The sequence below is a fragment of the Oncorhynchus kisutch genome, linkage group LG8, assembly GCF_002021735.2.
Source record: "Oncorhynchus kisutch isolate 150728-3 linkage group LG8, Okis_V2, whole genome shotgun sequence".
NCBI lineage: Eukaryota > Metazoa > Chordata > Actinopteri > Salmoniformes > Salmonidae > Oncorhynchus > Oncorhynchus kisutch.
Window position 1 is genome coordinate 65,521,493 of NC_034181.2, and position 27,498 is coordinate 65,548,990.

The 27,498-nt window shown below is 43.5% G+C and overlaps 1 protein-coding gene across 8 annotated transcripts in view; it reads left to right on the plus strand.

The window, feature by feature from the left end:
- The window catches only part of nfat5b (nuclear factor of activated T cells 5b), a 63,370-nt gene extending 41,946 nt beyond the window's left edge, over positions 1 to 21,424 (plus strand). For 3 of the 8 annotated variants that reach the window (XM_031830890.1, XM_031830893.1, XM_031830897.1), the window contains 12 exons: positions 7,196 to 7,856; positions 9,076 to 9,265; positions 10,115 to 10,305; positions 10,483 to 10,655; positions 11,822 to 11,956; positions 12,086 to 12,138; positions 12,791 to 12,923; positions 13,561 to 13,629; positions 13,784 to 13,887; positions 14,032 to 15,988; positions 16,141 to 16,397; positions 16,599 to 21,424. In XM_031830890.1, coding sequence (XP_031686750.1) covers positions 7,196 to 7,856; positions 9,076 to 9,265; positions 10,115 to 10,305; positions 10,483 to 10,655; positions 11,822 to 11,956; positions 12,086 to 12,138; positions 12,791 to 12,923; positions 13,561 to 13,629; positions 13,784 to 13,887; positions 14,032 to 15,988; positions 16,141 to 16,379 — 3,905 coding nt within the window. In that variant the 3' untranslated portion in view covers positions 16,380 to 16,397; positions 16,599 to 21,424. Of the gene's footprint in view, positions 1 to 2,142; positions 7,857 to 9,075; positions 9,266 to 10,114; positions 10,306 to 10,482; positions 10,656 to 11,821; positions 11,957 to 12,085; positions 12,139 to 12,790; positions 12,924 to 13,560; positions 13,630 to 13,783; positions 13,888 to 14,031; positions 15,989 to 16,140; positions 16,398 to 16,598 lie in introns of those variants that run through there. The other 5 variants (XM_031830894.1, XM_031830895.1, XM_031830891.1 and 2 more) reach the window with 3 other exon arrangements.
- The last annotated feature ends 6,074 nt before the right edge of the window (positions 21,425 to 27,498 follow it).

Genomic DNA, 27,498 nt, shown 5'->3' on the forward strand with positions numbered 1-27,498 from the left:
CTTTAGGAATGTTTGTTCTGTTCAGACCTTACCATCCCAGCCACTCCTTCTCCTGCTTCCCACCCATGCTAAAGGGTCAGAGTTTGCTTGTGCCAACTTAGCTTCTGCATGAGTTTAAAGTGGAAATGCATTTTATTTTACAAGCTCCAAAATGACACTCAGCCTGTACATTGAACAGCACCTGATCAATATCGTCATCCACACACCTCAGCAATATATTGACAAGTGAACATACTCCACAATGCCTTTGAAATGTTCTTCCTTTCTTTGTTTCAATAATATTCAGCAAATGCACAAAGTTAATAGATTTTTTGTTGATTGGATATAAGTTGTTTTGCTATTAATGAACTTAACTTGCATTTTAGCCCCAGAGGCATCGTGGTGGGTTGTGTGGCTGTCTTTCTATCAGTAGTGAAGACATTTAGTCCCAAGGGCTCTTAAGCCATCAAAATTCACCCAGGGTGTTGAGTAGATCCGTCTAAACTTTGACTTCTTATTATTTTCATTTACTGCATTTACAGTTTTTTGTATTGTATTGCAACTGAGTTTTTGATGTCAGTTTTGTTTCTTTAATTCTTCATTTAAATGGTAGTGGAACACAGTGTGGAGTTAAAGGGACATTTAACAAAATATATATCTACTTCATATTCATCATCTCCAGCACCACCACAACATCGACATATGCAAAAATTGTGCTTTTCTGTGTTTTGTAGTAAAACATATCAAGATATGGTTTTCCAATGACATCAACCAATTGGTAGATAATGTCTACAAATGTGTCAATTGTACAATGCACAACGATGATGTCATTGGAAACACTTCTCTTCCATCTTTTTTTTTTTTACTACAAAACATAGAAACTCACCATTTTGGCATTTGTTGATGTTGGGGTGGTGCTGGAGATGATGAATATCACGTTGGGGGGGAAAAAGGTTTCCTTCAAGGGTTTAAGGGTAACAAAAAGCAGAACTTTGGCTTGGATGGAACATGCAATGGTCCCATAGATGGAGGCATGGGTCTTCGGTAATGCGTTTACAATAAGAGCAAATGTTCTATGTTTATTTGAAAATGTATTAAGTCTACGCTGTAATACACCTTGAGTATTATTGCCTCCATCTGCTGGGGCTGTGCAATAATCACATTGGTTTTAAGAGCATGGTGATTTGCAGCCACTTTCAGCATTTTTTGTGAAGTGGAAATTGGTAGGGTTTGTGGAAAGAATAGCCTACATATATTGAATGATACTACCGGTACTACTATTTTATGGCCAAACCAAATAGTTTCAGTGCCTCCAGAAAGTATTCATACACATTGACTTATTACACATTTTGTTGTGTTAAAGCCTGAGTTCAAAGTGTATAAAAAAATGTTTTTCTCTCAACCATCTACACACAATACCACATATTGACAGAATGAAAACATGTATTTAAACATTTTAGAAAATGTTTTGAAAATGAAATACAGAAATATTACATTTACATAGGTATTCACACCTCTGAGTCAAAACTTTCTAGAAACACCTTTGGCAGCGATTAAAGCTGTGAGTCTTTCTGGGTAAGTCTCTAAGAACGTTCAACACCTGAATTGTGCAACATTTGACACATGTTTTATTATTATAAATTATTTTATATCTTATTTTTTTAAAGCACTGTCAAATTGGTTGTTGATCATTGCAAGACAACTTATTTTCAGGTCTTGCCATAGATTTTCAAGTAGATTTAAGTAAAAACTCTGCCACTTGGGAACATTCACTGTGTTCTTGTTAAGCAAATCAAATCAAATGTATTTATATAGCCCTTCGTACATCAGCTGATATCTCAAAGTGCTGTACAGAAACCCAGCCTAAAACCCCAAACAGCAAGCAATGCAGGTGTAGAAGCACGGTGGCTAGGAAAAACTCCCTAGAAAGGCCAAAACCTAGGAAGAAACCTAGAGGAACCAGGCTATGTGGGGTGGCCAGTCCTCTTCTGGCTGTGCCGGGTGGAGATTATAACAGAACAAGGCCAAGATGTTCAAATGTTCATAAATGACCAGCATGGTCGTATAATAATAAGTCAGAACAGTTGAAACTGGAGCAGCAGCACAGTCAGATGGACTGGGGACAGCAAGGAGTCATCATGTCAGGTAGTCCTGGGGCATGGTCCTAGGGCTCAGGTCCTCCGAGAGAGAGAAGGAGAGAATTAGAGAACGCACACTTAGATTCACATAGGACACCGAATAGGACAGGAGAAGTACTCCAGATATAACAAACTGACCCTAGCCCCCTGACACATAAACTACTGCAGCATAAATACTGGAGGCTGAGACAGGAGGGGTCAGGAGACTCTGTGGACCCATCCGAGGACACCCCCGGACAGGGCCAAACAGGAACTCCAGTGTAGATTTGGCTTTGTGTTTTAGGCTATTGTCTTGCTGAAATGTGAATGAATCTCCCAGTGTCTGATGGAAAGCAGACTGAACCAGGTGTTCCTTTAGGATTTTGCCTATGCTTAGCTCCTTTCCATTATATTTTTTTTATCCTGAACCCCCCCCCCCCCCCCCCCCCCCACAGTCCTTGATTACAAGCATACCCATAACATGATGAAGTCACCACTATGCTAAAATATGGAGAGTGGTACTCAGTAATACTCAGTATGATTTCACTCAGTATTTGCACATTTGCACAGTTTTTCCTTCTACATTAGCTGCAGTGAAATGTCTCCACACATCAGATAGTGCCCGTGGCATTTCCCTGTAAAGATTAGAAAAAAAGGAGTAAAAAAAACTAACTACAATTCCATGTACAAATAAATAGTTAAGCAGTTAGATTAATCAACTCCTTTGTAAGATAAATGTTTTAAAATGAAACATGTATGGAAACAGGTGAATTAACACTCAGTTAGCAGGCTCAAGCAAGCTAAAACCCACATGGTAGCAAAAACTAACTAGCAGAAATTAACAAGTTAAAAATTATTTAAACACAATTTTCTGTAGGCTACTATTTACTAGTTAACAAAAAATTATTTATGTCATATAAAATCAATTCACCTGACCCTTTGCAACCCTAATTGTGGCGGAACTACAATGTTGTTGATCATCCTCAGGTTTTGCCTATCACAGCCATTAAACTCTTTAACTGTTTAAATGTCACCATTGGCCTCATGGTGAAATCCCTTAGCAGTTTCCTTACTCTCTGACAACTGAGTTAGGAAGGGCACCTGTAACTTTGGTGACTGAGTGTATTGAAACACCATCCAAAGTGTAATTAATAACTTCACCATGCTCAAAGGGATATTCAATGTCTGCTTTTTAAAATTATTTTTTCCCTTCTTTGCGAGCATTGGAAAACCTTCCTGGTCTTTGTTTGGTCTGTGTTTGAAATTCACTGCTCGACTGAGTGACCTTACAGATAATTGTATATGTGGGGTACATATTCAAAAATCATGTTAAACACTATTATTGCACACAGAGTGAGTCCATGCAACTTATTATGTGACTTGTTAAGCACATTTTTACTTTTGAAGTTATTTAGGCTTGCCATAACAAAGAGGTTGAATAAAAAACGACTCAAGGGATTTTATTTTATTTTTTTATAAATCATTCCACTTTGACCTTATGGGGTATCATGTGTAGGTCAGTGACAAATCTCAGGTAAGCGATTTTAAATTCAGGCTGTAACACAACAAAATGTGGAATATGTGGAATATGTTCATAATATACACCATTTTATGTATGAAGTTCTCTAGCTTCAACCTATCTGTACTTTGTTCCTCTGGATGTCTCTGTACCAAACCTCCTCAGAGTAATTATACATGAAGCCTTCAACCCTTTGTCCTCCATCTCCCTTTGAATATTGAATTGCAATGCATTTCGTTAACCAGGGTATTATGCACAAACGGAGCAGGTGATGACTCAAAATTCAAACAAGAAATGAATCCCGAGTCAGCCATTTTGGTGGTAATAGCTGTCCTATTGGCCAGCTGTCTTTTTCTTTTAGAATGGATGGGCTCCTATTGAACAGGATGTCTTCATTAGCACCTGTGGCTCAGCATTTCAAGGTTATCAGATGTACTGTGCTGTTTGCAGGTATAATAGTTTGTCAAGATCAAAAGGTTTAAAACCAGGCAATGCTTAATGAGGGCCAGTTTCCTGGACCGAGATTAAGCCTACTCCTGGATTACAAAGAATCTCCAATGAAAGTGCTTTTTAGTCCAGAAATAGACTTAACTTGACGTGATGATGACCAAAGACACATTAGGCTTTAAAGAGGCTAAACAACAACGGGTTAAAAGGTGTCTGTGATAAATGCCTCTTCCTGTGGCCAGGTGCCTTTCTCCTGTGATAAATCAGACTTCCTGATTTTAAATGATTTATACCCTGGATAAAGAGATGCAGCAGTGCTCTCCTCCGTCCTCCCTGTAGGTGTCTCTGGGTTTTCTCTTCTTTAAGACCTGGCTACATTTTAAACAAACAATCAGCCAGCCTTGCTTGTTTAAACTAGAAGGCTAATGGGGGTGTGGTAGAGGGAGAGACAGAGAGGGAGATTCTATCCAACAGTTCTACTGCTCCACAGCACAGGCCAATAACAGAGGGATTTCATTCTCTCCCGCAGCGTTTGCTGTCCTGCTGTTTATTACACGGTTGTCTTTAGTTTCATTACACTCAAAGCAGGGCAACTCATTTTTAGATGAGAAAAAAATACATTTCCTCCCTCCTCTGGACAGACAGCAGGACATAAAAGGGCAGTTGTTTGAAATGTGTACACAACTCACGGATGGGACCATTTACTCAGGCATATTTGCCAATGTACAGTAGTCTACAGAAAGCTTTTAGGCCATATAAATAAGTCAGGAGGGAGCAGAGTAAGAGCTGTGAACCTTTACAAAGCTGGAGGGGTTTACTGGACTGGGTTTCTTTGAGGCCTTTGTTTCTCCAGTTTCTGTGAGTGTTTTTAAGTGTGGTGAGGGGGCGCTCAAAGTGGCTGCAAATCATTCACTGTGGTTCCAATCTTAGCAGGGCCTGTATGTTTCATGTTTGTTACGCTTCCTAAAATCTGCATGAACAGCACCACATCATGAAATGTGTTTCAAAGGAAAGCTTCATATTTAGATTTTCTACTTGACATAATTTTATAATGAACTAATCCATCAGCATTTCAAAACCTCTGTTCTGTTCAGTTTATTCTTGTTTTTAAACAGATTTTCATTTGAAATGACATGATTGTGAAAATGGAACTAGTTATTTTGCAACCTAGGATCTGCATGTGGTTGTGGGAGGAAGCTTACAGCTGCCATGGGGAACAAATTGCTGTCTTGCTGCCATGGGGAACAAATTGCTGTCTTGCTGGATCCCAATCTAACTAAAATGATTCCTGTCTCTTGAATAAAAAAATATAATCTATTGGATAAAATAGCTGCTCCCAACCATCTGCAATCAGGTGGAAGTTGTTTGTCTGTTCGCTAGATTGTATGGATTTCTGCAAACAGAAGCAATGTGCTGTATGTTTTGAAAGCATTCTTGTTCATCAGAGCATAAATGGATGTATGGCTTTATACATTTCTTCTGTTTATCATGGCAACTCTACAATAAGTACAATCAGTTTAGCCACTAAAATTAATTAGAGAAAAATAAAAACCTATAAAAGCTAAATTGTGCTCCATATTGTGGCATGGTTCCTACATATTAGTGCATTTGGAATGGGCAAAGTTAGTGAGTTTGTGGGTGGAATGTAAAGTGACTGGAATTTCTTCATAGACAATGCACCACATTGGCTTGTAATGAGTCATAGATATCTGGAATTCTTCCAATTACCAACAAAAAGCTATCTTATTTTTCAGTCATAAGCACTGTAGTTACCTTTTTTGAATGAAGTGTAACCTAGTTGCACCGCTTTTTATTTTTTATTTGTTTTTATTAACATGTTGAATTCACAGTATCGATAAAGGTTTTACAAATGAGGATAGCTTGTCTGCCTGTCCTCTCACTCCTCTCCCTTCTCCTGCAACAGTCTTCAGGATTTCACCTCCATGCTCAGACCTTAAGCCCTAAGCCCTTAGGCCACCAAGGCTTCCATTTCTCCCATCATATCATCTCTAGTATACTGTCAAGTATTGCGTGTTTGTAATGCTTTGGATTTCTTACCATGGGGGTGTCATGAGCTTTCTCCAACTCCATGTTCTTGTTGCCCTTTTATGCCAGGGACAAGCCCTACACTAGCCAAACAATCCAGTTTGTTTTCACAAAAGTGGAAGACTACAATCTACCATGCAGTATCTGCCATTTCACTTGCTTGAAGCTGCACTCTACTGTACCCTGCATTGAGGACCTGATAACTAGGAATGCTTTTGAAATGTATTTAACATTTGCTGCCATTTTCAACCCTCGCTAAGGTTTCCTACGGTGTTTTAGGAGGACTATCAGGAATAGAACGAGACCCTTGAATGACTGTTCCATTTTCACAAATACGTTTTGTTCAACGTAGTTTATTTTTTATTTTTAAATTACATTTGAATGTTCAGCTCTTATTGCTCATTCGCTGTCTCGTTTTTATTCCAGGAAGTTCCCTCTGAAGCAGGGAGTGTCTGCATATAAAATGGTCTGCAGTTCTCTGCTTCATAGGTCAGAAGCTTGTTTATCTTGTCTCTGTGGCTACGCTCAGTCCCAACTAAATTGTTTGAACCTGTATGAGAAAAAGCTCCATTTGGCACGCATCATCTTACACACCAGATAATCTTCATTTTCATTTTCACATCCCTCTACATGTAGATTTCCCAGTTAATTTCTGTTTATGGCAAATGCTATTCAAAATCAAGTCCCAGTGTCACTGAAAGATGGCGAGAGAATTGGATTACTGCACGTTCTGGGGAACAATTTTTTTTTTTGCAGATTGAATTAGAAACTCTCAAAGTATCCATTTCAGATAATTAGATATACATGTCAGTAGATTCATGACTTTTAATTTACATCATGTCCTGTAATAGGACTCTTTCGCACTTTATTATATTTTTTTTTGTCAGAACACGTGTACACACATACTCACCTACACACACTCACTCATCATGATGCAATAAAAGAAAAGTGAAAATTATAATTGGATGATCAAAGAAAGCAAAAAAAACGAGAAAACAATCATGCACAAATTTCGCTGCTTGAATGGGACTGCTAGCCAATGCTGGTTGGGATGCCTTTATTTACTGTCCAATTGTATACACTGTAGATGCCACCACCGTCTCCTCTTCTATGACCATGGGAGGCCCTCGCAGTGCTTTTCCCACCTCTTCCAGCTCCACCATGCACTCCAGTACTTCAGCCACCGACCACACCTCTGCTCATACTGGCATCGCCGCTCCAGACGAAGGTGTAAGTAGCAGAGCGGTGGCCGAGATGCTTGGAGCCGAGGGCGGGACTGGCAACAGTGGGAGTGCTGGTGGCGGCAGGGCTGGCGGCGAGAAAGGAGGAGGGGCAGGATCCCTAGGTGGAGGAGGAAGAGGGGGGGCATCCCAGGAGGCCCAGCAGCACCACCAGATGACCCCCTCCAAGCGGCGGACGGTGCTGAACATCTCACCTCCGCCCGAGGACCTGTTTGACGACAGCCGCATGTCCTGCCAGGAGGATCAGCTCCAGGACTCCGAGCAGAGCAACAGCATCTGGATGGATGACTCCGCCTCCAACTTCAGCATCGTCAGCTCCAGCTCCTACAACGACAACACAGAGGTGCCCCGGAAGTCCCGCAAGCGCACCCCCCGCCAACGACCCGGGCCCAAGCCTGCCTCGGCCGAGGAGGCCAGCATGGACGTGTTTGATGCAGACAGTGCCAAAGGGCCTCACTTTGTGCTCTCACAGCTGGGCTCAGACAGCAAGGCCTGTACCAAAGGAAGGTTGGTGCCCCTGGATCTCTTTTACAGTGAAATTAGCCCATCTATCTAGCCTACCATTTACTTCATTTTAGTCTGCAGAGGTAACATTCCTGTTCTTTTACATCTTTGAGATGGCTCTATGGACTTTGTGGTTAAGTTTCAGTTCTCAGTTTGAATCTTGTCTGGAGCACAGAATGGAAATACATTAAGAAAAGTTAAATGTCAGAGAAAGTGATTAATTAATTGAAAAACACTGATAGACTTGAAATTAGCAGCGGCCATTTACAACTACTATTGAATGGACATCTCAACAGAACTGTTCATTCTTTATCTTACCTGATTTTGAAGAGGTTTATCTAAATTTGCTCCATACTTATTCCCATTGTTAAGAGGTGTAAAACCACTATACCACAAGCGGAAATCGTACCAAACCACTGGCTGAACATTTGTCTGTGCTTGAAGAAGAGCTGGCAGATCAGAGGCTAGGGAGGGGCAGGATACCACCGCACAAACAATGGTCAGCCATGGTGAATCACACTGAGCCTCTTTTAAAAAGCGCTGAGAAAGCAGAGCAGATTAAATATACTGATAAATCTGAATCCCCTAAGAGGTTCTGATGGACCCTGCTTAGTAGTGGGCCTCCAAACTCTGCATTGCTCACTAGTGTCACTGGGAAACCATGGCAGCTATTTGGGGATCCCTCACTCGTCCCCTGCTGCTCTCTAGTTCCAAATACCCCCTATGCTCCACCATACACACATACTGACTGATTCACTCACTCACTCACACACACACACACACACACACACACACACACACACACACAGATATTTACTGGTGGGTTCACAGCTTGGCTGGAACTTTGATAGTAAGTGGATGGTCTCCAAGTCCTGTCAAGTTATCTTCCACTGAGAGGAAGCTTGGTGCCAACAGTGGAGCTGATCTTCCCTCCCCTTACATAAACGAACACAAGGTGGAGCGGAGAGGAGGCGTGGGGGGGTCAGGGTTGCTGCCACTGTCACCCAACGCCAGGTTGTGCGGCCCTCAGTCCCCATTGATTACAAGGACACAGTTAGGGTTAGCAGTTAGGGTTAGCAGTGCTGTGAATGAGTGAAAGGAAACAATCCCCTGCATCAAATATAAGCAAGCGTATTGTAGTCAATGTTAGTGTTGCATGTTTCAATGTAGGTTGTTTAGGAGTTGTTGGGCTTACACAGTACCTAACCAGCCTGTCTTGCAGTTCGGCAGATGGCTCCCAAACAACCCATCAGAAAGGTGGGACCCTAGCGAGCCAATTCCCTCAGAAGAGTGAGTGCAAGGAGCTGAAGATCCTGGTCCAGCCTGAGACCCAGCACAGAGCCCGCTACCTGACTGAGGGCAGCAGGGGGTCAGTGAAGGACCGCACTCAGCAGGGCTTCCCTACCCTAAAGGTACGCCTTAAACCAGCACCAGGACCAGGCTGTGGCCTCTAGGGCTATTTGTGGACGGTCAGTGCCCCATACACGGATCACTGTTTTGACTCTACCCCTTTATCCCTTCATACTCATTGTTACAGAACACCTCTAGATTGGGTTAACATGCTTAAGTCAGCCTGTGACAGTCACCAAATCACTATGTAGAAACTTGTGTAAGAAGTGATGCAATGTATCGACCCCACAGTATTTTGTTTTTATGAAATAAGGTTTTCTAGCTAGATGTTCCAACGCACATTGGAAGGCAGCACTCAGGTGGTAGAGCATGGCGCTTGCAATGCCAGGATAGTGGGTTGCATTCCCAGAAATGAATGACTAAATCGCTTTGGATAAATGTGCCTGCTAAATGCAATATATTATATAACCTACATAAAAACAACAGATTTTCCTGTCCACCGAGAAAAAGAGGTAACTATCATTATTCTCTTGGAAGTGATTACAACAGCAAATCGTGACTTTATTTGCATTTCTTTGTCATATCTCTGTATCAACAATGCTATTCACAATGTATTGCATATTTCAGATGATTTTGCTCTCAAAGTAGACAGCAAAACAGGCAGTTGTGCAGGGACAGTTGTGTTGTCATGGAATTATCATCTTGCTAAGCAGAAAGCTGGCACTGTCTTTCATTTATTCACTTCCGTACGTTATTTCACCTGCACCCTTTTTGCTCTTGTGAAAACTATCACTTGCACAATACATTGAACACTCAATTCTCTAGTGACTTACAAAAATGGGTAGAGTTGACTTTGGCGCAGCTGTGTTATTTTATGATCTGACTTTTCTTTGTTTCCTTCTTGTTCTCAGCTGGAGGGTGTGAATGAGGCAGTGGTGCTGCAGGTGTTTGTGGGTAATGACACAGGGCGTGTAAAGCCACATGGGTTCTACCAGGCCTGCAGGGTGACTGGGCGCAACACCACAGCCTGCAAGGAGGTGGACATCGAGGGCACCACTGTCATTGAAGTGTCCCTGGACCCCAGCAATAATATGACCCTGGCGTATGTATCTGCTTATTGCCATAGCTGTTGCAATTCTGTAAAATCACACATACTGGAGACTGCTCCTCTTAGTCATCCTCCAATGGGAGTGTGTTGGGGGCTGTTGCAGCCGCTGGGGCCTTGGTCAGCAGGCCTGCCTTCCAGTCTAATAGCTGTGATGTGTGTGTGTCTCTGCAGGGTGGACTGCGTGGGGATCCTAAAGCTGCGTAACGCTGATGTGGAAGCTCGTATCGGGGTGGCCGGCTCCAAAAAGAAGAGCACGCGTGCCAGGCTGGTGTTTCGGGTCAACATCCCCAGGCCGGACGGCTCGGTGCTCACGTTACAGACACCGTCGTCCCCCATCCTGTGCAGTGAGTGGCATTAGGTTATTCGTAGCATTTGCTCACCGGAGTTCTCTCAGGAACTCTGTTGAGCTGAGAGGTGACGCACGTCACCAGGGGATTAGGGGGAGGGATAATAAGTTCATTCAGGGGGTTGGTGGACAGGAGGAAACTGAAGAGGAGCTTGGGGCAGGACAAGGATGTCAATAATGAAGTCTCCATTGGGAGCCGTTACTGTCAAAATTCGACTGGATAGCCTTATGAGCATTTGTAATATAGGTTTGTTTTATTGTTTTCATCTCGTTTTTAAGTTTCAAGCTGAAGACTTGGACACTTTGAAGAGTTGATTCAGTCTAGAAGTTCCATTTCTAATGTGTTATGTATGCTTAGCAGATCATTTTCTAATTCAAGTACATTTTCAAAGACCATGTATATAGACTCTCTTCAGCTTCACGTGTTCCTCCCGTTGTGGGCATAGGGTGTGGCTGTGAGTGGCAAAAACAGGAAAGACTGCTCTGGGGTATAAGAAATTCTATTTGTTGGTGGTTTTAGAAGCAGAACTCCAAAAAAACGAGGGAGAGAAAGAAAGGGGGAAGAAAGAGGTGTGGACTTCTATTGTTTACAATGCCACAGTGCAATCCGTCCAAGCGAAAATCTGGCCAGAAAATATCAAATCTAAATCTCCAGTGGCGTCTGTCTGTCTGTGTGTGTTGTGCTGTGGAGTGGAGTGGGGTGGTGAGAGTGAGGAAGGCCTGTGAAAACTGGGGAGGGAGGAGGAGTGGGAGGAGTCAGCTTGTTGTTTATAGAAACTTGGGCATTTCTATTTGCCTGTGAGAAAGGGGGACTGCAAAGACCGTGTCAAGTTTACCTATATTCCAGTCATTTTACTGTCTGGTTAAGGATCATATACTGTAAAATAACAATCACATGCACCCCATTTTTTTCAACGCCAGCTCAGCTCAGCTCACATTTTTCCTGGCAAAGCAATTAAGCACAATTACTATTTCACAAGATTACACGTGTGCCTTCCAAAAAATCACAAGGCACTCTTGAGCAATTGGTTTAAGCTTTTCTGTTGGCTTCCCCTGGTTCCTCTGACAAGGCCAGCAGTTCTGTACTCGTAACAGAATATTAGTTAAAGAAGCTAGGTCAAGCAGAACTCCGAGCCTGACGGTCTGTTGGTGTCCTGTCTACAGCCCAGCCTGCAGGGGTGCCTGAGATTCTGAAGAAGTCCCTCCATAGTTGCTCGGCGAGGGGGGATGAGGAGGTCTTCATCATTGGGAAGAACTTCCTCAAGGACACCAAGGTCATATTCCAGGAAAATGTGTCAGGTAGGCAGGCCTACACAACCTATTATTGTCTGAAATCCATGTCCTTACAGTATATGAATAATGAATAACATTTATATTTATTCTTTGACCTACCATACTAATGAAACCGTTCATTGTTTTCCCCCTAAGATGAGAAGTCTTGGAAGGCAGAGGCTGAAATTGACATGGAGCTGTTTCACCAGGTAAATAAGCTTATTCTCTGCTTATTGTGGTCCTAGAATGATTCATGCTAATGATTTAACGGGGTGATTAGATAACGACGGCCATTTGGGATTTGTAGGTTCAGATGTAATCATCTTAAATTGCTAATCACGCAGGGAGGTGAATGGCCTCATTGTTTTGTCACCTAATTACGGTGAGCCACGGTGGTAAGTGTGTCTCAACAGTCCTGCATAAACTTTTGCCCTTGGGAGCCAGAGGGTCAGAGCTTCGTTAGCTAAGCCTCAATCAGTTGTCTGAGCCCTGGGGTGTTTAGATGTCTTTCACATGTTATTCACAATTTGTAACCAGGCAAACTATGTAAATCACCGCCACACCTTTTACTAGTCAGCAACGTTAGAAAGGAGATGCGTGTTTGAACTAGTTAGTGACGTACGGAGTCTCCAGTTCATCGTCTGTGCCAGGATTATGTCCGTTGTGGCTATGTCTCTCTTTCAACTCTACATTGTGCTGACATCGCTTGATAATTTAATCAAAGTAATTTTGCAATTGCACATGTTTTAGACGGGATGTTGACACGTGTATCACATGACTTGATGTATGTAATTATAAGACTGGGGCTACTGTACATTTTTGTTTGCTAAGTGGATTTGTCTGTTATGCGTTTCCCCTCAGAATCACTTGATTGTGAAGGTTCCTCCATACCAGAACCCAGCCATCGTGTCTGCGGTGTGTGTGGGGATCTACGTGGTGACCAATGCTGGCCGATCCCACGACGTGCAGCCTTTTACATACACTCCAGAACCAGGTCTGTGATAAGTCCATGAACAAATCTTATTTTTTTACACCTCCTGCGCCACATTAAGACCAAAACAACATTTCCTCAGAGCATGTCTTCAGCCAGTGTAAATTACAAACATTACCCAACCACCACTACTGGATTAGGTGGATATATCCTCTAGCCTGCTCTAAATTTACCATTTCAGTCCTTGGTACAGGAAGCCATGTCCACTCGAGAACAGGGGGGTATTTGTCTCCTCCTTTTTCTCTCACATCACTTCCAGTCGTTAAAACGTCCTTTGGGCACAGTGGCACGAACTATCAATGAGCGAGCAGGAAGTGACAGAGAAAGGAACTAAAACAATGAAACAAAACATGGAAGTGTAGATGATCCATCTAAAAAAAAAAAATACCCTTCTGAATACAGTATGTACTAAACATGATACCGCCCCATACTGCCCAATAGGGCAGCGCCCTATACAAAACAGTCAAGTCATACAGATCTATTCCTTATTGTTTTTCACTCTACACAGTAACATTTCATATACAACATTTTTATATGAAAACCTGACATGCAGACGATGGAGAATGAGACTGGGTATGAAGAATAAGTTCATCTGATTTGCATGTCCATAACTCAACTTACTTATCTGTGTACGTCTCAGTGGACATATCTGTGAAGAAAGAAGTTCCATCTCCAGGCAAGCCCTGCCCCTTTGATCAACAGATGAAAGGTATAGTATCTCTACCATGCTGTATATGCTGTATCATGTGTTCTTGTTTGTAATGCATAGGTGTGTGTGTGTGTGGGGAGGGGGGGTCAATGTACTCCTGTATCTTGGCTTTCAGTATGACAACATTTTAACATTGTCATTCACGCACCTACAGTAATTGATGGTGCCTTGATGCCCCCAATGTTGCCTCTTGTGAAGAGAGAAGAGGTCACTCCAATGGAGGTCTCCAGCAACCTCCCTTCTGCTGGCATTTTCAAGGTTAAAGCTCTATAAATGCATTCCCAGCCTTGGCTGTGATAATGCCTCATTAAATGGTAGAATCATATCCATATGAACCATATTGATCTTTCTCCCAATATATATAAAAAACTAGCAGGTGTCATCTGTTTTTTGTATTCTCAGCGAACCCCCGATGTCATGTGTTCGGTCCAGCAGACGCTGGACATGAGTTCCAACCTTCCCCCCAACAACAGCCCGTTCTCCAACTCCTTGCCGCGGCCTGCCAAGGACCCTGCCGAATCCCAAACAGCAGTCTTCAACAGTGCAGAGGCCCTGAGCACCATACAGAAGCAGGACATCGCTCCCACCAACTCCTTCCCCGTGCCTGCAGATTCTCTACTCCAACCTGGGCCTCAGCAGTTCCTCCTGGAGCCCAGAGAGGGGCTGGGGCAGGACAGGGCCGGCAACAACGCTGGGGCGGTAGGGAGGCTCAGTCAACAAGTGGAGGCCCCTCAACCTGCCCCCCAGCAGCACCAGCTGCCCATATTCCCCCCAGACGAGGTGGCCCAACTGGAACAAGCAGTGAGACAACTGCAGGCCAAAGGGTACTGCAGCCAGCAGCAACAGCGACAACAGCAACAGATTCAGCAGCAACAAATTCAGCAACAACAGCAGCAACAAATTCAGCAACAACAGCAGCAACAACAGCAGCAACAAATTCAGCAACAACAGCAGCAACAAATTCAGCAACAGCAACTACAGCAACAACAGATTCAACATCAACAAATTCAGCAACAACAGCAAATTCAACAGCAACAAATTCAACAGCAACAAATTCAACACCAGCAGCAGCAACAGCAAGTGTTGGAGAACCTGCAGCAGCAGCTGTTTCAGTCACAGATGCCCATGCAATGTGGCATATTCCAGGGTGGTTCTCGAGGTGAGAACACTGAACAGCAGGGTTCCCAGCAGGGCATGGTGCAGAACCATGGTTCCCTCTTTCAGCAGGCCCAACAACAGCAGCAGCAACAACAACAACAACAGAAACAGCAGCAGCAAGCAGCGCTCTTTCAGCAAGCCAATGAGATCCTCTCCATTCAGACCAACTTCCTCCATCAGACCCCTTCTCATCCCTCTCCACCCCTCTTTCATAACCCCAGCCCCCTGGCTGAGGCACAGGACCCACAGGGCGCGCTGTTCCACACTCAGAAGGCCTCTCCCACCCAGGAGCAGGTCCAGGCAACCCTCTTCCAGAACACCCTGACAGTGTTGAGTAGGACCAGCCTCTCCCCAGAGCAGCCCCCCTCTCCCGCCAACCTGTTCCTCCCCCAGAGTACCCTGCCCGGGCAGCTCTCCGCTAGCGGTAGCCAGCAGCTGGCCTTCCTCAGTGCCCTGCAGACCTCTGCCACTGAGCCTCAGTCAGTGTTCCAGGCTCAGACCCAGCTTTCCCCCATCCAGCAGGGAACCCCCATGGAGCAGCAGCAGCCATCCCAGCCTCAGCCCCAGCCTCAGCCACCTCAGCAGAACTCCATGTTTCAGAACATCTCCCCTCATCCACCTGCAAACACTCTCTCTCAGACCCAGCAGCAGCAGGCCAGCCTACTGTTTTGCAGCAACCCCCTCTCCACTCCAGAGCAGGCCCCCAGTCTGCTGTTCAGCAGCCAGGGCCAGATGCCCCCCATGAGTAGCAGCAGCCTGAACTCTCAGGAGCCCCAAAACCCCTCCATGCTGTTCTCTCAGGCCAGCATGGTGACAGTTAGCCAGCAGGAATCCTCAGAGCCCATGGCCTTCCAGGACCAGAGCCAGGTGGTGGGGAACCCCTCAGAGCCTCGCCAGCAGGGCCTGTTCCAAGAGCAGCAGCCCATGCAACTGATCACCAGCTCCAACAACGGCCCAGAGCAGCCCGTCTCCCTCTTTATGCCCCAATCCAACATGGCTGCCCTGCAGGGTTGCATGGCTGCCCAGGAGCTCCCGCAGACGGGCATCTTCAGCACCCAGAATGGGGTGGCAGGCCTGCAGACCACCACCTCCTCCCCTGTGCAGCAGCCAGGGTCTCTGTTCCAGACAGCAGTCAGTGGGACCCTCAACCAGCCCAGCGAGGCCCAGCAGCCAGGCCTCTTCCTCTTTGGGATTCAGAATGGTAAGGATTCATGATTAAGATTTCTGTTCTTTTATCAAATGTCAGCTTTTTTAATATGCTCCAGAAAACAGTATGCCATTGTTTGGTTTTCGATAACATTTAACATTTCATGTGGCATGTAGTCAGTGACTACCCCTTTCTTCCCCATACAGAGTGTGGCCAGCTGATAACCTCTCCTGGAACCACTCTGTCTGATCAGATCATTGCCATCAGTCAGTCTGGTCAGAACCAGAGAGAGAGCGAGGCCCAGATCCAGTCGCTGCTCAACCAGTCCATGTCTGAGTCAGGGAGCATGCAGAACAGCATGACCGCCTCTCAGAACATGGAGAAGATAGATGACCTGCTTGTTAGCCTGCAGGAGCAGGGCAACAACCTCACTCGCTCCTACTAGGCCTGCTATAGGTTTTAGGTGAATGCTTATCTCTATATAAACATTTTAAAAGTTTGGTTTGCCAATGTGTTTAAAACGGTTGTACTTTTGTTGTTCAATTTAAACGTTTTGATGGTATCTCAGAAAGCAGGATTAACCATTTTGAAGTTCAAATTTTAATCACTGACTACTGTTTACATGCTCCTATGTCTTTAAACATGTAATTGCCCCTCCCTTTAGGAGCCCCGAAGACCCCCAGTGTGGACCCCCATTACAGACGGCAGAAGACCCCAGTGTAGACCCCCAGTGTGGACCCCCATTACAGACGGCAGAAGACCCCAGTGTGGACCCCCATTACAGACGGCAGAAGACCCCAGTGTGGACCCCTATTACAGATGGCAGAAGACCCCAGTGTGGACCCCTATTACAGATGGCAGAAGAACAGAAACAAATTCAACAGTGGGCTCCTGTCCAAACTCCAAGTTACATGTAACCCTCAGCGGCCTTCTTCTCCAAGGACAGTCTTCATGTGTAGATGCTCCACAGTGGCGCCGAGCGGGGTACCAGTCCGCCACTGCATCTAAACCTGGACCTCAAAATAGGACATAGGTTGTAGTCACCCCACAACTGCAGTGTGGTCAATGTATCTCACAGCTAGCCGCCTCCAGCTGTTATTGAAACATGACACTATGTAATGTTTGGCTAACTCATCAGTTCTCAGAGCAGCACTATGTAATGTTTGGCTAACTCATCAGTTCTCAGAGCAGCATTTTGCGGTGTGGTTTTATAAGGATGGTGGTGGAAGCTAGCGCAGCATTCGGTCTTCTCCAGGACCAGAGTGTGGGCTCACAATTGTTTATAACACATTGTTGTCCTTTTTATACGATATTAAAAGTATTTTAGGAAATAGCAAAAGAAAATATACAATTTGTGAAAAACAAACCTTTGTAAGATATTTTGACATGAATTCTTTCAGCACTTTACGATGCTTTCCTTTTGTGACCATTTCCTCATTAAGTTGGCCCATGCATTCACTCGTCAGCTATTTATCTTTCCTGCTGTTTACTGGATGTACAGCTCGACTACTTTATTACTCCTGCATGTGTGTTGAGTTATGGCTTTAGTTTTTTATTGCTCCTTTCATGAAACACCCGTTTATCTTATTGGCAGCCATCTTCCCATTACCCATTCCTGAGAATAACTCCAACTATTTGAGTATTACACCATGGATTTCTTTCCCTGATTAGACTCTGGAGTACGACAGATGCTCTAGATTAGGGTCAATGTGGATCAAGAAAAAATAAATAATCCAGCTGTTAAATCATTCATTTCCAGTCTACATAATTAAATAATAGGCCTACAGTTTGAATAAATCATAACCATATATGCGTACCATATACCAGTGCGCACGGTTGTCTGATTGATGTAATTAAAGAGTATATTGTTATTTGTATCATTCTATGGCAAGTGTAGATAATGTGTTGTTTTGTAGTGATGTCTCCATGGCAGATGTTTGTATTAGCTCACGTCTGGCACGCACGAACTGGACTTATCTATAGATCAGAGAGGAGTTTTCCGTATGTTTGTCTTACTGTAAAACAGCAACTCTCTTGCCTACAGTGGGCCACCCCAGGACCTGAGTCAAGGCCTCAAGTCACAGCCTCCTTTTTCGTCTTCATGAATGGCCAGTTTTATGGCTCATATTGATTGGTGTGTTCATATTTGTCGTTTGAGACTAGCCATGTTTTGACAGGGAGAAAATGGTGAAAGTGACTGGAGCAGTTATTTGTTTTGCCTTGACCATGAATGGTGGTTTGTAGTTGGATTATTAGTGTCAGGCGTGATATACAGATGTAGGATCTTAATTTGATCACTCTTTTGTTGCTGAGAATTTTCCTGCACCGCAAGAAATACAAACTTGTTGTTTTTCTTATATATATATATATTTTGTACTTTTTACCCCCAATTTCGTGATATCCAATTGGTAGTTGGTCTTGTACCATCGCTGCAACTCCTGTACGAACTCGGGAGAGGTGAAGGTCGAGAGCCATGCGTCCTCCGAAACTTGACCCTGCCAAGCCGCACTGCTTCTTGACACACTGCTCGCTTGACCCGGAAGCCAGCCGCACCAATGTGTCGGAGGACACACTGTACAGCTGGCGACCAAAGTCAGCGTGCATGCGCCCGGCCCGCCACAAGGAGTCGCTAGAGCGCGATGGGACAAGGACATTGTGCTCCGCATCATGGGTATTCCCAGTCATGGCCAGCTGTGACACAGCCTGGGATCGAACCCGGGTCTGTAGTGACACCTCAAGCGCTGCAGGGCTGCGCCTCTCGGGAGGCATGTGTATTTGAGTTTTGAAAAGGTTTCTAAAGTTTTTATTTTCGACTTTGAAATTTCAGACTTGATTTACCCTAATGAAGAATGCATCAACTCCTACAAAAATGTCCATTAATTATAATCCACAGAATAATTCACATTTCCTTTTGCTGCAGGATTATTTTTCTGCTGTAGCAAACTGGCTCAAATTAAGACCCTACACCTGTACTGCTGCCAAACTGGTTTGTGCTTTTATTCTTTACATGTGAGTATTGGGCTGAAGTGGAGCCAACAGTAAGATTGTGTCTTGTTTTTAGTCTGAATCTGAGTATACGCATGAACAAGGGGCTGGTCTCTGATGACAACAAGAACAGCTTAGTTGAGTGCCTCCATCATTCTCTCTTATTGTTGTTGTCTGTTAGTGTGTGTTCTTAACATCATTACCTTTTATTCACTTTTAAAAACAAGAAGATTTTTAAAATGGAGAGTATTTAAACTATTTTTAGTAATGTGATTGGTGGGGCCCCATATTCCCCATCCCAGAGCTTGAGCTGTGTTCTTTTAGATATTTAAAGGGACCCTACTCATGAAGAATGAACCGTTAAGTTGCTTTAGAGAAAAGAGCTGTCTGTGATTGGCTTTCTTCAACTCTTGTGAAAAACTAGTACTTTTGTTTCCAATAGTCATGAGTATTTATGTGAATTTTTTATAAGATTTACAAATATTTTATCATATCTTTTTTACTGGTGTAGTTCTAATACATATTTTCAGAAATCATATCTAATTTATTTGTTATTTTTTTGTCTTAGATATTGTGTCCCACAATCATCTTTGTCCTACAAATGACTTGATGTACAAGTTTGGTTCTGATTTAACTCTGTAATTGTATTAATATTAGTTATGTGGATTTGGCCCTTCCCCACCTGTTGAAACTGTAATTGGCAGTGTTCTTGTGTGACATATCTGTCAGTGAAGCTTATCTTCTCCTTCTGAGGACAGGGATACAACTTTATGGTTGAGGGAGTTCAAATGTACCATGTACACTACGAGTCACATGTACTTTCCTGTGCATTGTTTTCCTCCTTAGATAGATTTCTGTTCATATGCCAGGTTGAGATCAATTGTACAGTATGTTTGTCCAAAGCTGATAGTTTAAGTCAAACCCTTGTGATATCATTTGTGAAACATTGAACCTGTACTGTCACATCTACAACTTATTTCATCTCTTGAATAAGGAAAGTGTAGGAAGTTATTGGACAACTATGCCAGTTATAAAGCCATACAGACAGGTAAAACAGCATCTATTAAATATTTGTTAATAGGGTTTACAAAAAACTCCAAACGCAGAATGTGTTTGTTACCTCAACCCGAGCAGGTTGCTAATCAGGCCACCTTACTCAACATTGGACCAATTACAATGATAAAGTACATCCTTTATATATAGTATACATACAATATTTTGGCAGCAGCATGTTAATGTTTTGTGTTATGAATACACAATAAGCATATTGAGGGGAAAAAAATACCTATTTTCAAATGTAACCAATGAATATCCCAAATAATTTGAGCTTTGACAAAAGAGGAGGGCTATTTGGTTCTGAGGCTACATGTTTTACATTGATGACGACATGAGTCTTTGTAATTGAGTGGCGCAATACGTTATTGTACCGGTTAAGGTTCCATTTACTGAAGACCTAAAAATGAACTACTTTTCCTACTCAACCAATGACTACAGAAATGCAGAGGTCACCTTGAAAGTTATATTTTTACCATATTTGCACCCAGACTAACCAATGATTAATGACATCACAGTGTACAGCAAATATATTTTAGAAGTATTGCTCAGTACATTGGATGATATACTTGTGCCTTGACAAACTTTTATAGTAGAGACCAGATTTATCTTGTACCAGTGTTGCCTGATTTATTTACCGCTGTGACACTATTGTCTGGTTATTAGCCCTTGATAACTAGTATCTTGCAAGCCATACGACTTGTGTGCTTCAAATGCCGTACAGAGATGAGTGACCAGATAAATGTATAGTGTTGTGCATCTGATTTTATTTTCACGAAAATGTTAATTGCATTTGTTGTTTAACGTCGTTGCAATTGAAGTTTTGTCTCAAACTGCTATGCAGCTTGATTCAATATAAATGTATATCTGTTACTTTTTTATATAGATTTGATCTATCTAGCCACTCTTGATTGTTCATTGCAAAGGGGAAACTATAACGAAATATTGTAATTCTGTTAATTATTTATGTAGCTTTTTGAAATAGTATTGATACTGTGTGCCACCGGGATTTATTTTTATGATTGGGCTTATGTCAGTCAAGACCAACACAAATTTCACCTAATTGAAACAAACTTTTCATTCAGACTTTTTATCATGGGTGTTTTGTTTATATTGTAATTGTCATCAGTTAGTCTGTTCACACACTTCTGTTTGTGTCCCCTTAACCTGTCAGGCTTTGGTTTGATGTGAAAGTCTGCTTTATTTCCTTGAGCGTTTTTTTCTGCTGGGGATAGTAGTGAACCTGTTGATAGCATTGACAGGTTATAGGTATGGGGAGTGCATATCACCTATGTGTTTTTAACTACCATGTGAACAACCGTGAAATATTACCTTTGAAAAAATGAATCGATATAAATGTATTTTTGCTTTTGTTGGGGCATTTGTATACTCTTGCAATTATATTTATGTAAACCTGCTGGTATCTATATTAATAAAGATAGATGATACGTTTTCCTTTGTCAAGTTAATTTCCACACCCTCTGATGTTTGGTTTTGGTGAGATTTTTGTATTGATCAACTTTTGTTTTTGCTCAGGAGAGACACAAAGAATTAACCATACTGTGAAAGCACGTGAATTGAATTACGTTTGAAGAGTAACATAACTAATCATCAATCAAATGCATCATGGCTTTACCCTAGTTGTCCATCTGAAACATGTTTTAACATAAGGAAAGGAGGAGAGCGAGGGAAGTAAAAAGGGAAAACATGCTTGCATGCTCAGAAACCAGATGAATATGGTCACATATTCACATGTATTTTAATACTGTGATTAGAGGTTAATAATTAGTAAATGACCTGTGTTCTTCAATGAAAATCTGCGGAAAGCAGTCATTTTAAATAAGGATTTGTTCTTAACTGACTTGCCTAGTTAAATTAAAGGTTAAATAAAAAAAACATATATATAAAATGAAGACCACAACAAAATAAACCCCTATGATCCCCCTGGTGGTCTGAGTGCAGTACTACTTTTACGCAGTGTCTTCTGTGACTGATCCTCTCGAATACGCTGAGATGTCATTGCGTACAATTCGACGTCAATATTTGTGTACGTGCGTTGATCTCGCTTGGAGAGGGTTGAGGGCCAGGATAGAAGTAATGTGGTGTGGGGAATTGGATGGGTGGAAATTGCCAAGTGATGGAAAATCTGATAGAGATGAAAGATAGGTATGCCTGAATGATGGCTGAGGGACCAGGATTGATGTAGGCACAGGTATCTAGTGTGATGGCAGGAATCTTCTGAGTGGGAGGTATGGGAGGAGTTGACAGTAGGGAGTGATCATTACCCCATACTATGTACAGTAGGTCGGAGGGGGGAGGAGGTATCAGTGCATGGAGTAGACGGGTGAGTGTTTGGAAGGGCAAAGTGGTGTCAGTGGAAGGAGTAGACCGGTGGGTGTTTGGCAGGGCAAAGTGGGATCAGGTGTCAGTGAATGGAGAAGAAAGGTGGGGGTTTGGAAGTGCAAAGTGGGATCAGTTTCAGGAGCTGAGTGAGCAGGTGATTGCTCGGGTAGATATGAGCAGGTGTGTGGATAGTATGAGTAATTGAGTGGGGGCAACTACTGAGGCTATACTTAAGAGTTCAGGGAGGAGGAAGAAAAATGAGGAGGAAATCAGTCCCATGGTGGACGGAGGAGTATGGGGCAATGGTGAGGAGTAGAAACAGGGCATTTAGAGTACTGAACAGGATGCATGACTTCCAACATCTGATTTAGTATAAGCAGGCCCTGGTGAGGAGAACTATCCGTTAGGCAAAGAGGTCAGGTTGGTGTCGGTTCTGTGACACCATTGGAAGGGCGACACCTGTGGGAGAAGTGAGGTTAGAAGGGAGTGAAATTATCCAGTGTTGACGAGTGGGGAGGATACAGATGAGAAGGCAGAGATGATGGTCAAAACGTTTGTCCAAGTGCATAGCTCGGCAAATTTTGTCAGAGGAGGGGGAGAGAGAGAACCAGATAGGAGGGACGATGTAAATGATGCGTTGAATGCACCATGGCAGCGGTGAAAAGGGCAATAGGCAAGGCTGGGTTATCTTCACCTGGGAAAGATGAGGTGTGCTATGTTATGTTTTCCCATCTTAGTGATGTACAACATCCTGATTGGTGTTGTACATCAGAGTGTGGGAGGAGGGGAACCTCCAGGCAGCTGGAAGGAGGCAGTAGTGGTACCAATCCAGAAGCCCGGGAAAGACCCAGTGAGGCCAACAAGCTATCAGCCAATAGCTTTAACATCACGTGTGAAAGATTATGGAACGTATGATTACGGCGAGGCTAACTTACTTCCTGGAGAGCAAGGGGCTAGTATCGCCACATCAGAGTGGGTTCAGGAAGTGGCCGGGGAACTATGGACCCAGTGCTCTGCTTAGAATCAGAGGTCAGGAAGGATCAGGTGAACAAGGAGAATGTTGTAGCTGTCTTTTTTGATGTGGAGAAGGCGTATAATATGATGTGGAAGGAGGGATTGTTAATCAAGCTTGACATTATGGGGGGAGGAGGAAGAACGTGGAACTAGATAAAGGATTTCCTGTTTGGAAGGTCTATACAGGTGAGGGTGGGGAAGTCTATCAAATCAAATCCTATTTTAATTGGTCACATACACATATTTAGCAGATGTTATTGCGGGTGTAGCGAAATGCTTGTGTTCTTAGCTCCAACAGTTCAGTAGTATCTAACAATTCACAACAATACACACAATACATCTAAAAACAAAAAGATGGAATTAAGAAATATATCATTATTAGGATGAGCAATGTCATTGACTAAAATACAGTAGAATACAGTATATACATATGAAATGAGTAAAGCAGTATGTAAACATAATTAAACTGACTAGTGTTCCATTATTAAAGTGACCAGTGATTCCATGTCTATGTACATAGGGCAGCAGCCTCTAAAGTGTGGGGTTGAGTAACCGAGTGGTAGCCGGCTAGTAATGGCTATTTAACAGTCCGATGGCCTTGAGATAGAAGCAGTTTTTCAGTCTCTCGTTCCCAGCTTTGATCCACCTGTACTGACCTCGTCTTCTGGATGATAGTGGGTTGAAAATGCTTTGGCTCGTGTGTTTGATGTCCTTGATGATCTTTTTGGCCCTCCTGTGACATCAGGTGCTGTAGGTGTCCTGGAAGGCAGGCAGTGTAGCCCTGGTGATGGATTGGGCAGACTGCACCACCCTCTGGAGAGCCCTGCAGTTGCGGGCAGTGCAGTTGAAGTACCAGGCGGTGATACAGTCCGACAGGATGCTTTCAATTGTGAATCTGTAAAAGTTTATGAGGGTCTTAGGGGCCAAGCCGAATTTATTCAGCCTCCTGAGGTTGAAGAGGCGCTGTTACTCTTTCTTCACCACACTGTCTGTGTGGGTGGACCATTTCAGGTTGCCAGTGATGTGTACTCCAAGGACCTTCTCCACTGCAGTCCCATCGATGTGGATAGGGGCGTGCACCCTCTGCTGTCTACTGAAGTCCATGATCAGCTTCTTCATTTTGTTGACATTGAGTGAGGTTATTTTCCTGGCACCCCTCCACCAGGGTCTTCAACTCCTCCCTGTAGCCTGTCTCGTCACTGTTGGTAATCAGGCCTACTACTGTTGTGTCGTCTGCAAACTTTATGATTGAGTTGGAGGTGTGAGTGGTCACGCAGTCAAGGGTGAACAGGGAATACAGGAGGGGACTACCCTTGTTGGGGCCCTGTGTTGATCGGGCGGGGGTCAGACCCAGGGCCGAGCTTGATGGGTACTATGGTGTTGAAGGCTGAACTATGAACAGCATTCTTACATAGGTATTCCTCTTGTCCAGATGGTAAGGACAAGGCAGCTAGCTACCTGGTGGATAATGGTACACCGCATGGGAGCGTAATTAGGTCTTTGTTGTTTTCATTCATGATCAATGATGTACTATCAGGTACGGCCGGATATTGGGAGGTCGTTATTTGCAGATGATGGCGCCTTATGGAAGAGGGGAAGAAATGTGCCATACATAGTCAGGAAGGTACAGGAGGCAATTGATGAGGTAGAGCGGTGGGCATTGATGTGGGGAGTCAGGTTTTCTGTAGAGAAAACTCAGTGTTCTTTACCAGGAGGAAGGTGGGTGATGAGGTATGCTTGAGGTTACAGTATATTCGAGAAACTTGGTGGGGGCCTTCAGGTTCCTTGGGGTATACTTTGACACTAGACTGACCTGGGCAGAACACAGAGAGAGAATGGTGGGAAAGTGTAAGAAGGTGCTAAATGTGATGTGGGGGGCATTCCTCATTGAGGACCATGTACTGTATGTTGCATTGATCTGATCTGTAATAGACTATGGCAGTATAGCATATGGTTCGGCAGTCCGGACCTCATTGGAAAGTCTAGATGTCATAGAGGGGCAAAGAATATGGAGAGGGCGTTTCGGACCTCCCCAGTGTCTGCACTACAGATGGAGATGGAGGACATGCCATTGCAGATTAGGAGACAGCAGCTGAATTATCGGGTCAACCTACAGGGACATGGGCTGTCTTATCCTGCGAAAGGGATTTTACAGGCATGCTGGGAACATGAGCGAGGACAGAACACAAGCTTTGGGTAGGTGGGTAATATTCAGGCGAGGGGGATGTTTGGAAGGGAGTTTAGTACAACGGTAGCTATTCCTGTAAACCCTGCATGGCTACTCCCGCCTCCAGTAGTTGACCTAGAAGTATTGGAGAGACTAGGGAAAGATAGGGAGGGTGTTGATCCATCTGATTTGTTAAAGAGACTTCTGGATACTGTGTATCAAGATTTTGTGGCCATTTACACAGATGGTTCAAAAGATCCAAGGACAGACACACTGGGTCAGCATTTGTAGTGCAGGAATGTGGGGTGGCACTCAGGAAACGTATTACAGATCATCTGGCTTTATATACGGTAGAGCTGATGGACATACTGTTGGCCTTGCAGTGGGTTGAAGAAGTCAAGCCAGACAGAGTAGCTATTTGCTCCGATTCATGTGCAATGTTGATGAGTCTTCAGTCCTTTAGATCACGTAGCAGACAATACCTGCTTTATGATGTACTACAAGCCCATTGCAGGATTAGATAAATGGGTATACAAATAAGATTTACTTGGGTTCCAGTCCATGTTGGGGTGGAGGGGAAAGAGACAGCTGATGTACTGGCTAAAGAAGCACTTTGTTCAGGGATGTTGATGTTGTAGTTTCAATGAGCAAGGCAGAGGCAAATCCCCTGATATGGACAGTGATGATGCAGAGATGGCAGGAGCAGTGGAATAGAGATACTAAGAGCAGGCATTTATTGCAAGTACAGAAGAAAGTCGGGGAGGACGGCAGGAATGGACAGAAGAGAGGAGGCTATTTTTAGATTAAGGCTGGGACACAGCCAGTTGAATAAGACTTTATATTTGGTAGGAAAACCTCCAACAGGAAAGTGTGATTATTGCCAGGAGATAATCGTGGACTACAGGAAAAGGAGGGCCGAGCACGCCCCCATTTTCATTGACGGGGCTGTAGTGGAGCAGGTTGAGAGTTCCTTGGAGTGCACATCTTCAACAAACTATCATGGCCCAAACACACCAGGACAGTCGTGAAGAGGGCATGACAACACCTATTCCCCATCAGGAGACTGAAAAGATTTGGCATGGGTCCTCAGATCCTCAAAATGTTCTACAGCTGCACCATCGAGAACATCTGGTTGCCTGGTATGGCAACTGCTCGGCCTCCGACTGCAAGACGCCACAGAGGGTAGTGTGTACGACCCAGTACATCACTGGGGCCAAGCTTCCTGCCATCCAGGCAGAGGAAGGCCCTAAAAATTGCCAAAGACTCTAGCCAGCCTAGTCATAGACTGTTCTCTCTGCTATCGCATGGAAAGCGGAAACGGAGCGCCAAGTTTAGGTCCAAGAGGCTTCTTTACAGCTTCTACTCCCAAGCCATAAGACTGCTGAACGGCTAATCAAATGGCTACCAAGACTTTTTGCATTGATCTCCCCCGACTTTTTTTACTCTGCTGCTACTTGCTGTTTATTATCTATGTATAGTCACTTTACCTACATGTACCTACATGTACATATTACCTCAATTACCTCGACTAACCTGTATCCCCGCACATTGACTCAGTATCTGTACCCCCTGTATATAGCGTAGTTATTGTTATTTTATTGTTACTTTTATTCATTTTACTTTAGTTAATTTAGTAAATATTTTTCTTAAAACTGCAGTATTTTAATTAAAACTGCATTGTTGGTTCAGGGCTTGTAAGTAAGCATTTTAATGGTAAGGTCTACCTACACCTGTTGTATTCAGCTCATGTGACAAATACATTTGTATTTGATTTGATTTTGAAACAGAGATAGTGGAGCATGTATTGATACAGTGTGGGAAATATGAGAGGGAAAGAGAGAGGCTGATATCTAGTATGAGGGAGAAGGGAATACAGGAAATTAGTTTAAAGAGTATACTGAGTAGAACGTCATTATATACATTCTCAAATATTTTTTAATATTTTTTAATGAGAAACGTGGCTGGCAGGTAGAATTTAGTTTCTCCCTGGCCCACTGTCCAA